The sequence below is a fragment of the Pieris napi genome, chromosome 4, assembly GCF_905475465.1.
Source record: "Pieris napi chromosome 4, ilPieNapi1.2, whole genome shotgun sequence".
Lineage (NCBI taxonomy): Eukaryota > Metazoa > Arthropoda > Insecta > Lepidoptera > Pieridae > Pieris > Pieris napi.
The window spans coordinates 3223595-3236589 of NC_062237.1; the positions used below are offsets into that span (position 1 = coordinate 3223595).

A 12995-nucleotide genomic window follows, 5' to 3' on the forward strand; every position below is an offset into this window, starting at 1 on the left:
GTATTCAGCAAAGTTCACAATAACACCCGTCATGTTACACATTCGAATTTCGAAGCTTTACACCTTTTCACGTGTCACAAGCAGCTTATTGTTCAGTCACAGTTCTCATTTCAAAACGAAACTTCCGTATTGCAATCCAGAGGTTTCGATTCAGATCCGACTTAAATCCCAGCAGGGATTGTTCGATTCCAATCACGAGTCCGGATTGTCCGGCACGTGCTTTGTCCAAGCAGATCCCGGAGGACAATACGCCACGGTCACTTTCATTAGGCCACTCTCTGAATAGTTAGCTAAGTTTATTCAGAATTTGAAAATCTCAACTTTAAGATGAATTTTTTTTCAAGCAAAACTTTTTTATGTTTAAACTAGTAACATGCAAATAATGTTTAACGATTAATTGATTTAATCGATTAACGATTAGTATGTGCCGAAGTTTTGATTTCATCCTCATATGTATGTTTTACATAAATATGTAAACCTAAGTAATGATAATAAATATATATATATATATATATATATAGACGACTCATTGGTTTAGTGGTTAGTACCCCTGACTGCGAATCCATGGATCCCGGGTTCGATCCCCGGCTGCGACGAACATCGATGTGATGAGCATTTGGTGTTGTGCTTAGGTCTTGGGTGTTTAAATATGTATTTATATGTCTATCTATCTATAATATGTATTTATATCCGTTGCCTAGTACCCATAACACAAGCTTCACCAGCTTAGCATGGGACTAGGTCAATTGGTATGAATTGTCTTTTAAAAAATATATGTATATATATATATATGTATATGACCAAAGATTTCCAAAAATAACTTGCTTAAAGCCTGACATGAGAGAACCTTGTTAGTAACAAGTACAGAATAATGGAATCGTTTTGTAAATTAGGAGGCTTTGATAACCGTCGTCAATGAAGGTTTGTTTTGAAAATTGCCACGATTCAGTTTCAGGTTTTAATTGGTATATCCTTGTTTGAATAACAAATGAAACGTTAAGTGAATGAGAGCAAACGAAGGTTATTTTCTCTCGATAATGCGGTTTACTGTGGTGTTAACTCTAAAAATTGTACTAAAAGCTGGCTTGAGTATATTATATACAAAAATCATTTAATAGAACGCAACAATCTTATTAATTAAATATACATAATATATTTATTGTTTTCAGGTTTACGACACAGCCGAAACTACGCGTCCGAAGAAATGGTCTTCAAAGTTGAAACTAAATACATCAGGGAGCAGCAAATCTTCAGAGAAATCACCGGATAGTCCATATTTATATGGAACTATTAGTGGACCAGGGGGTTCAGCTTTATCTAAATCAATGAAGTATGCGGAAACCTGGTTGTACGGGTCTGTTAGGGCCCAGACTCCGCCTATACGGCCGAGCGTATTTACATCTTATCCTGAAAGTCCAGGACCTGTCTTAATCAGTACTCCTCAGAAGCCAACACCACATAACTACGCAGTCATACTATGTTCCTGTCCTGAATACCTTAATGGTACGAAGAAAACCAGCTCAACCAAAGTCAGTATTTGTAAGAAATGTAAAGGATCTCGTTTACCTTTAACAATAACTGACAGCACACGGCTGCTTGTTGGTGGAACGGTGAGAGGACCACAAGTGAATCGTGATGCTGGTTTATTAAGGGCGGGCACTGTTCGTGTTCAGGGCACCAAGTCTAGACCTAGCATCCTCAAATCTAATGGGGATCCCGATCCATATGATTTAATGCGTCGAAGCAGATTAGCACCTCCACATGAAACACGAATCGGAAGTCAATTTTCAACATCACGATCTCGAGCAAAAAGTATAAGTCCATGTCGAATGAAAAATAAAAAACCAAGCCCCGAAGGATTGATTAAAAATAGAAGTAAGTCTGTTAGTCGCGTAAATGACGTCTGGATTGATGAAGACATTAACGTGCCAGATACAAAGAAATCTATATTATCGTGTGATATAAATCCATATGATTTAATGAAAATATCAAAATCGAACTCGGAAGTTGAATTTGATGATGATTATAATGGACCCTTTCAAGACTCAAATAAAAACGGTAGCCATCGATTAACTAAAGTTTCATCTGATAAAAATGTAAAAAATATTAGTGGACAAAGAATAAGAGTTTCGAATGACTCTAAAACAAACATCGTTGATGAATTATCTGTATATGATCCTGTTAACTTTGATCTCAAAAATTATGACTTTAAATCAACAGATATGTCTTCAGCTTTAACTTTACCAAGTATTAAAAATGAAAGCAGTAAATTAGGCACACTAAGTAAAGCTAGTAGTAAGAAAATAATTAACACCACCTCAAATCGTACAAAACAGAAAAGTGTTTCACCGAAACGACCTCCTAGAAAACTCAGAAATACAAAAATTGACGATGATAGCGAAAGTGACAATCAAAGAATACCAGAAAAAAACCACAAGAAGGCCTCAATGGAACATTTACGTAACGTAAAAAATAAAAATCACAAACCAGATGTAATAAAATCGATTCTCAAAAAGCCTAAAATAAATTCAACTGATTCAACCACGAAAGTTGAAGTAACGGATAATTCATTTGATCGAAAAAGTATGAATCATTCGCATTTTTATCTACCTAAACCTAAGGATACTAAAAACATATCTGCTTCGCAAAATGTTTTACATAGAAAACGGGTTCAATTTCAAGTGGATAGTAATGAAACTAAAGTAATTTTTACCGCTGAACTTAATCTTCACGATGATATAATAAAAGAGATGCCCGAAAATCTTAAAGTTGAAAGCAGTGACGATAGCATTGCGGAAGGTGATATAGTTAGTAAGAGTTTACAACAAACAAAACACACACCTTCAGCTGAACTAAACGTAGAACAATCTGCAGCAGAGAACAATACAGAAAAGCTAGAATCGTCACTTGATGCTTCCACATTGTCTACTTGTGAATTAAAAACGGCGCTTATTCAATCTGCTGATGAAAATATAAATTTAGTACAGCAAAACATTGAAAGTGAAGGTAATTATATTTAAAAATATGGCAAATTTTTGTTTATATTTTCTAAGCTTGGTAATAATAATTTTGTTTTTAATTTACAGATAACGACGTGCCAAAAGTGCCAACACTGCGTCGTTCCGAATCTGAGAGATTAACATCAACTATAAATATAACTCCGCCAAAATTTTTAGACACTATGGCTTTAAGATCTAAATCTAAACACTGTCATACAAGCCAAGTATTTTTGGAATCACTTACTGAAAATGATGTTAATTTACAGCAGAATGCAAATACTGTTAGTAATATTACAGCTACACTTACATCTAAGGATGATAATGATACTGAAAATCTAAGTGATAGTAGTGAAATAACACGTAAAGTTTTGAAAAATTTACGTAATGGAATAACTGAGTTACCAGAACCCCCACCGAGATTAAAATCACGTTCTAAAAGACAAAACTATGTTAAAACTCGTTTTGTTCGTAATGATTCTATAAGTTCTACGAGTGATGAGTGGTCAGATTCAAATGATAACGAACAAAAGACTGTTTTAAAAGTTAAACAGTTTGAGACAGAAGATACTCAGGAAAGTTCAAAGGAATCTAAAAGAGTCCTTAAATTTATAGATAACGAGCCTAGAAAGACGTCAATACAGATAAATGGGAATGAATGTTATTCCACAATGAATGTCAGTAACGATACCCCAATTTATTTATCTTCAGTTGTCGTAAATGATGGGTCCAGTACTTCATGTAATACATATCAGACAGGAACAACCGTTACTATAAGCGTTGGTTCTCCACAAAATGATGGTAAAAAATCTAAAAGTCAAGTTTATATCGGAGCTGTGTTTCCTGGAGAGAATAAGAATGATGAATTCAATAATACTTATGAAGAATACTTTAATGAAAGTAATTCAACAAGTGTCAATTCTAGTATTTCTTCAATACTTAGTGATCCAGTAGAAGCTGTAAAACGCAATCTTATTCCACACGTCTGTGGGAAAAAAGATGACAGCTTAAGCCAATCTGATTGTGACAAAAAGACTCCAGAAGGTGGAAATTTGGTTGCAAAATTATTTGACGATCCTTTTTTTGCTCATCTGGCAGATGGCTTAGACTCTGATTTAGTCAAAAAGTTAATTGAAAATTCATTAATTAAATTGCAAGAAACAAAACATCAAGAAGGAGTTAATAATGGCAAAGTTACAATCGAAAAGTTAATTGAAAGTTCTCTTATTAGTATGAAGGAAGAAATGAATAAATCTTGTATTATAGCTGACGGAGAATGTAAAAATGAAAATATTACGAACAATAACGGAAATACTGTGTATTTTCAAAATGAAAATAATATCTGCTCAGCTCCCTATGAAAGTATGGAGTATGAAAGCGGGGTAGCTGGAGGTTTTTCAGACTTGGAACCAATGTCGGATTGTTATAATGCATCTGCAAGTGAACTATCAACAGAAGATGATACTAATTCAACAAGATCCAAATTTTATCAAATGTTGGTAGATGCAGCGATTTGTGATATTGAAACAGCTAATAACACTGATGATGATCATCATTACGAATCGATCCGTCTGAATAGCGATCCAATATACGAAGAAATTGGAGATATGCCACCGCCCCTACCAGTAAATCCGCCGCCAAATTCACTTATAATTACTGATGAGGAAAAAAGGACCGGTTCCCGTTCAATATTTGAAGGTGCATCCAAATATGATATCTTATCATATTTGGTTGATGCTAAAGAAAGAGGTATTGATGATGAAGAAACATATATAACTAATTATGGTAATACGTCAGAACATCAATCGATATCAGAGAAAAGAGATGGTAATAGAAAAAACGATACAAAACCCAATGGAGTTGAAAGGAATACCAGTCAAGTATCGAATGCATCTGATTCAAGTGAAGATAATTCATTAATTATTACAAACGATAATGCAGAAAAAGCTTTACTTTGTAAAAAGTCGTCGACGGAAATTGAAAGAAACGATTCAGGTGTAGGCTCAGAGACAAGTAAATCGTCAAGGAGCAGACTTCAAGGAAAAATTTCTCCCCGGAACTCAATAAGTGATAAAGATACTCCAATACACTTATGTGAAGACTGTGATACTGCAGTTGATACGCAAGTAACAGAGCAAGGTAATTAATATAAATATAAAATACTTTAAGAGCAGTGTTGGCCTAGTGGCTTCAGCGTGTGATTCTCATACCTGAGGTCGTAGGTTCGATCCCCGGCTGTGCACCAATAGACTTTCTTTCTATGTGCGCATTTAACATTTGCTCGAACGGTGAAGGAAAACATCGAGAGGAAACCGACTTGTCTTAAACCCAAAAAGTCGACGGCGTGTGTCAGGCACTGGAGGCTGATCACTTACTTGCCTATTAGATTTAAAATGATCATGAAACAGATTCAGAAATCTGAGGCCAAGACCTAAAGAGGTTGTAGCGCCACTGATTTTTTTTATAAAATACTTTATAAATATTAAATAGCATGTCTATGGCTTTGTGTTCTAAAAGGTACTTTTATTAATTAACGTATATTGATATCTATTTGCAGGTTCAATATACGCACCCCTAGTATGCCGTAAATGTGCCAAAAAGAGAGCAGAGAGAAAGGAAATTATAACAGAAATAGTTGAAACTGAGGAGAAATACGGAAGAGATCTTCAAATCATTCTAGAGGAGTTCTACAAACCTATGCTAGTGGCGGGCTTACTTAACCAAGAACAATTAAGCGCTATTTTCTTAAACGTAGAGGAACTGATTGATAACAATCAAGTTTTGTCCGAAAAATTAAGAGATGGTCTAGAAATTGCAGTGGAACAAGGAGATGAGGTACGCAACAAATATATATTTATTATAATATGTGTTCTGTATTCATGTAATCATAGGCTGTGTATATGTTAACGTAAAATTGTAAACACCGTTAGATTGTAATGTATCTCGCGAGATTATAAACTGTCGAAAGATTGTGAACCTCAGCTTACTGCTTACAATTTAACGTATTATTATTCGGTAGATTGTACTACACTAACTTAGTTATCATTCAAACTTCTTTGGTCAATTACAGATTAATTTTACTTTCCAACAATTTCATATAACTACCGAATAATAATACGTTAAATTGTAAGCAGTTCGTTGAGGTTCACAATCTTTCGACAGTTTATAATCTCGCGAGATAGATTACAATCTAACGGTGTTTACAATGTTACGGTGATATATATAATAAACACCTGAGATAGAGGGAGATAGATATATTTTTCAGTCTGTCTCATAAGTATATTTTCAAAAAAATCAAATAATTCTGGGATTCGAACCCAGAATTTAAGTAAGACACATTGAATATGCCTAATGACAACTATAGAGGAGAAACGAATACCACATTATATATCTTTCTAAAACTATAATCAAATTCTTCATTTATAAAAATAACAAGATGGGTCTTATAACAGTGGTTTTCTATAATTTTTTGTGTGAAACTGTTTACCTTTATATTATTAGAGATTAAAATTCGAAGTTTATTATCAGGTACTTATTTTTTTGGTTATTTATAGGATTTACTGACCGTGAATGTTGGAAAAATTCTCCTAGAATGTTCTGGAATGTTGACAGCATTCCAATCATATTGTGTAAAGCAAGCCGGTGCCGCCTTGCTTTTGGCTGGTCTTGAGAAGGAGAAAGAACTTCTGAGGATATTCTTGCGCGTTTCACAAATGGAAAATACGGTGTTGAGGCGTATGAATCTTAATTCCTTCCTCATGGTTTGTATTTTTAAAAAATTATATATATAATATGTTCTATAAACCTTTTGACTTTATATGTAAAACTGCGTCCTTTAGACAACTGGACTTTTTTGGAATAGCTATTGCCTATGTTACTGATACAATTCAAGTGTTATATTTTTTTTAAATAGGACCAGTAGTTTTTAATTTTATTAGTAAAACATTCATCTCTTTCTTATATATTGTATGCTGATGCTTAGCTGAATTTAAGTTGTGACTCATTCATGATAATTAATAAAAACATTTGAACACTATTTTTTACAGGTACCCGTTCAACGCGTGACAAAATATCCGCTCCTTCTCTCTCGTTTATATCGTGCAACTGCCTCTTGTGCCTGCGAAAGAGATGACGTCAAGAATGCGCAGCGCTGCGTTGAGTGTAGACTTGAAGAAATCAACGCAGCGGCGGCAGCGGCCGCGGCTGCTGCAAGAGACGTTCCCCTCTGGAGAAGGCTGGCGGCCGCTCGAAGAACAGCACATGACCTACATGTAGCTGACATAAGACTGAGGAAGATGGCGGTTGACGTGCTTGACTGGAATCATGATGATGCCAGGTTAGTTTTGCAGCTATTTCTTTTTGCCATCTGTGGTAATTTTTTAATTGGTATTCAAAAGCCTTGAAGAAACGCCATTTAATAAAATTAGATATTTCCCTAGCACTTTTTTCTAGGAAACAAGACCGGCTTTTTATAAAATTTAGCTTTTTATTACTTTTAATAACATTATTTTAATAGCGCTTAGTCAAAATAATAAATAACGTCAAAACGTTATATCTATTGTGTATAGATGATATTATAGATATTACGTTTTTATATATTTATCATGTTTGTCGTAAAAAATTTATTTATAATATAAAAAATAATCTTTGGAAAACTGTAAGAGATAAACTAAAATGGATGGAGTAACAAATTGCTCTATTACGAGAATTATTGCTCTTATACGCCCAAGTTTAAGATACGAGTTTTATCGCTTACCACTCTGAAAATCCGAATTATCACCCTTGAAGTATTCTATTGTGTTTTATTTGTACGTTAATATTAGTCTTTTTTCAACTTGGCTGCTCTTTTGAAATGATATTATTTCTATAATAATCAAATTAATTTATTTGGAATATTCAGAATAATTACATAGAATTATTAATAAATTATGTTAAACGATTGTGGCTACACTAAGTAGTAAAAACTGCATACAAACCTATCTATAGCTAAAATAACATATTATCAAAAGCTTATCGTATTACTATATAGATTGTATAACACACATACACATCACTTGCTTGTCTCTAGACGTATGCACAGCGGGAATTGATGTATGTATTTCAATGTACAGATTCGCTATGGAGGGCAAGCTGCTGTTCACTCAACCGAACGACAACAACTGGCGTAAAGGACGCACTATCAAATTGATGCCGATAAATGCTCTTTTGGTTACTAATGGAAAGGTGAGACTATATATTATAATTTAAGCTGTTTTTATGTAAGTGAACGGCTTGCCCCGTGCAAGCCTTTCAAAACTCTGGTTGCGTTCAAATCACAGCTGGGCACTAATGGAGTTTTCTTTTTATAACAATTATACTTGAACATAAAAAAACAACATGTGGAAATATACACGTGTGTCAGGCATAAAGTCTGAGCACGTCCTTGCCTATTAAGAAAAAATATTACGAAACAAGACCTAGAGCTGGTATCGCCACGCGATTTCAATTATAAAAATATTGGCTGAAAAAATTTCATAAATATTATGAAATTTTTTCAGTATCGTGTTATGAAAATATTTGGAAATTACCATAGAGTTACGTAAGCTTGTGTAAGTCAGTTGATTCACACATAGGTTCTTAAAATTGGGCTTAACAATGTCCAATAACAAATATTAGAATTAAACTTAAGATAATATGGTTAATATATAAAATACACAACACGTGAACAAATCTTGATGAAATATAATACAATTAGGGAGACCTGGAAACGAGACGTAAGGAAAATAAATAATCTTATTTTTCTAGTCGTCTTTATAATTCATACATTTTTATTTTTGGATATTCAACATCAAATTTAAACACAAAAACTACTTACAAATTGGTAACGATCCCTTATTTATAATTCCATGTTATCCCATTTATTCCTTTATTATACACGCCAGGAAGATATTTTATTATACAAGAGATGTATCACGTTACAATATCAGATACAACTCATTAAATCGCTCATCAACAAACTCTAATGAACTCACTTTCGCCTGTTAGCTTGATCGCTAGATATAATAGTTTCGATACAAGTTCAAGTAAAATAAATGAACATATATATACAACAAACAACAACGAAATACCTATTTTGTTTTATTTGTTACACACAAAATATCGTAACTTTTAAGGCCGACAGAACACTAAATTTGTACTTAAAACCTTATCCTATTTTTTATCTGCGGGTATTTGCAATCAGCCCTAAGGCTATGAGTGAATTTGTTCTGTGGTGCTGTCATGTGGAGTGACTTCCCATTGGAAGCATCTACTCATCTTCTGTCTAGAGCTACTGCCGGTCTTCTAGCTCTAGAATATGGTGACGTTTTAGTCGACTAACATACTGTCTAATGGTGAGTTGGCGAGCAAGTTCGTTCGGGTGACAGCTTAAACCTAATCCTATTGGCTAATATTTTATGAGACGGAAAGAGAAAAGGAGTAATCGAGTCAGAATAATAACGCCGGGAGCGTTGCATGTCCATGGAGTTCTTTTTTAGTTAATATTTAGTATATGTTTACCTTTAGATTAAAAAGATTACCTTCATCCTAACAATAATATATTGTTATATATCTTTCAGCCAACGAACTCGCACAAAACGAACGAAATACGTGAGACAAGAGAAGCAAGAGATCGGGAGGCTCGCGAGAAAGAAGGGGAGGCTTTATTCGCTAGAAGCGGTGTAAGAGAAGCTGCCCTACTCCTCGTTAGGGAAAAGGCTGGAAGATACACTTTACAGCGGGAGCCACTCTTCCTCGACCGCTGCGTTGTGGCTGCCGATCACGAGCCTGAACACTTCTTCGAAGTTCACGAGATAACTACTAAGGATTCTTATATATTTAAGGTAAGTTACATGTTAATATCGATAATTTTATACTCAGTTTTATATAAATAAAATAGTATCAATCGCTTATACTGGGAATAAATAAGGCGTAACTGCGTTTCTCTGTGAATACAAAAGAAACAACATTTAAAGCCTATATTCTAGGTTTTATAAAGTAAAATAATATAATGAAAAAATTAAAATATCTTACATATATTATGTCAAGTGACATAAATTAAATATCGTCGATCAGACATCATTACAAAAGAGTTTATATAAAATACAATATAGACAAGAGTTTGTATAGGAAAATATATTATGTTTTCCTTACATAAATAATTATAGACCTACTTCATAAACGCATAGGCAAATGTTAATGTTCTTAATAGTTATTTTGATTGTATGACATTAGAACGTAACAAAACACTATCGTTTCATACAACTTTATTGCTTTGAAGCTTAAGGATCGCAAAATACCGTCACAATTTCTCGAAAATGGAAACCACAAGCATGATCTAAGCGACTTCAAGCTGATATGTCAAGCTGAAAGCCTATATCCGGTATACCTATAAATCGCAGGCCATAAGTCGATTCGAATGCAAGTTACCTCAGCGTAGAAAAGCAAACTCTCTCGCTATACATTTGGTACGAACCACTGCACTCTATTTACGGGAGAATGCGTTTGTTTAGTACTGGAATTTTTGTTATCGAATATAGTTGAATTTGTACAGAATTTTTTGTTTGGAAAAATCTCTACGATTGATGTTTGTTTTAGCATGAATGCATGAATTGATGAGTATTGCCAAGTTTACAACTACACCTGGTGAATTTATATGATATATATAATATATATTTACTTATGTTATCTAAATAATCTATTTTTGCACTGTTTTACTAAGGGTAAATCGATAAAAATAGTAAAGAAACTTTGTTCTAGATCCAATTTCATGAGAATCATCAACAATACGTTATATTATAAAATCTACATACTTATAATGTTTATAAATTAACTCTGATTTATAATGACAAGTTTTCAACTTTGAAGCACATGTACGTCTATTAAAAAATACCAGTCATCTAATGTAACATAACTCACTGAAATAACCAAGTCCGTAAAAACATTACGTTATCGCAGGCCGTCATAGGACGTCAAGGCAGATTACGAAATACCATCCGTATCACCTCGACGTCCAGCGTTCCACAATTAAGCGTTTCTTAAGACAGTTTTTGCCACGCACTAGCACTATGTGGAACCAGCTGCCCACTGAAGTATTTCCGAACCAATTCGACTTAGAGTCCTTCAAGAAAAGAGCCTACCAATTCCAAAACGGACGGCAACTCACTTCCGAGCGAGAAAAATGACGTAGCTAATATGCGATACTCTATAGCTTTTGTGTTCCATACATAGCTATATTTCCATGTGGATCAAGATGTGGATTATGTCCGGATGATGACGTATGTTTAAAATCTAATTAAATCTTTCTTAATTTCAGGCGGATGAAAGTACACGCACTCGCACTTGGTACCGTCAGTTGCAGTATCACGCACAAGGCGCAGGCGCATGGAGAAAACGTCGCAACGCCCTTGCCAATATTATGATTAACCCTATGTTGACTAGAAATTAAAAATAAATTTCATCGGGAATATTTGTTTTTGATAGTTGCACAATGCCAAAATTAAAACAATATGTTAAAGCAAAACATAACTAAATCAGCGCATGTTTGAAACCTATGCCTATAAGTTCATAATACCTTTCAATTATCCGATGAAAATAGGATTTATTTCAGTAACAAAAGCTTGAAATATCAGTTTGAGAAGTGAAACTGATCTTAATTGGTTATTTGATAAAACACAATATATTATGTAAGATCAGAATAGTTTTGAATGGAGATTGAACTTTACAAAATCTCATTTTACCCAAAATAAGTTCAATTATATTTGTTACGAAACAGAATAAATAGGCTGACACTTTTTAATTGGATATTTATTTCGATGTGAGCGACTACTTAAAGATCGGTTCAGATCGAATAAGTTTTAGTAAAGTTTAATCTTCATTCACAAGAATACAGCATTTGTACCAAACAAAGTTTCATTCATTGGATGCATTTATCGAGTGCAAAGTAGAAATCTTTCTGTTCCTTTTTTAAAAAGGCGAGAACTCTTTGAAACTACATAAATTGTTGTATTCTTCAATACGTAATATTTATATTCGATAAGTTAATTCCTATATTTTAAGGTAATTTTTGCCACTATTTTAGCCTAATATAAAACCAAAATTTAGTATTGAATAACGTCTGTTGTACATAAACGCAATACCTTCTCTTTCAACGTTGAATAGAGTTAAAGATATTTAAAATGTTTGTGTAATTCAAAAGATAAAGTAATATTATGATTAACTATAAAATTTAAATATTAAAATGATAGCTGTGATATCCCGACGTTAATGAAAAAAAGCTACTTTGCAAAACTTATTTGAATAAAAATAGCTGTTATAAATAACTGTTATTTTGTAACTTGTTATGATATCGAAATAGCTTCCTGACTAGTCTTAAGGTGTAATTTAAAATTATCATTTAAATTCAATCTTTTGTATTTATTGTATGTATCTTAGTTAAGTTAAATTAGAAATCAGCTGTCGCCTTTTATGTTATTGTTTATATTTAGTTGAGGAAAAATGGAAATAAATAAATTAATAAGAAAAACCTTACGTTATTACAAAACCTAACCTTTATAAAACATTTAAAGAAAACACTTTTTTACCGGATTGAACATATTAGTGTAAAAGTTATGTCAATAAAAGACAATACTTTATAAAACATGTTTAGTCATCAAACACAGCTTTAAGCGTAAATATGTCCATAACTAATATGAATAAGCTTCGAAAATTTATACTCGTTTTAAAATATACACAATTTCGTATTGAATTACATGAATCCTTTTATTGGTTGCCGTTAATACGAGACGTCATTGCCACGTTTATTATGAAAAAAAATCACTTTCTCTAACTTTCGATATCTTTTAAGATAGATATAAAATTGGCGATAAGGTATAGCTTTTAAATATATTTTTTTAGCTTTTTAATATAAGGATTTCAATAAAAACAAAACCGTGATAATTTTGAATCCCGAATTTGTTTTAACTTTAAAACTGTTAAGTTTGC

The 12995-nt window shown here is 33.2% G+C and overlaps 1 protein-coding gene across 1 annotated transcript in view; it reads left to right on the plus strand.

Moving 5' to 3' along the window:
• LOC125048612 overlaps positions 1-12531 on the plus strand; it is a 114245-nt gene extending 101714 nt beyond the window's left edge. The window contains exons 4-11 of the mRNA XM_047647363.1: positions 1170-3006; positions 3087-5135; positions 5554-5831; positions 6551-6757; positions 7043-7332; positions 8108-8219; positions 9593-9856; positions 11329-12531. Of these exons, the coding sequence (XP_047503319.1) occupies positions 1170-3006; positions 3087-5135; positions 5554-5831; positions 6551-6757; positions 7043-7332; positions 8108-8219; positions 9593-9856; positions 11329-11460 (5169 nt within the window). The 3' untranslated portion in view covers positions 11461-12531. The remainder of the gene's footprint in view (positions 1-1169; positions 3007-3086; positions 5136-5553; positions 5832-6550; positions 6758-7042; positions 7333-8107; positions 8220-9592; positions 9857-11328) is intronic.
• The last annotated feature ends 464 nt before the right edge of the window (positions 12532-12995 follow it).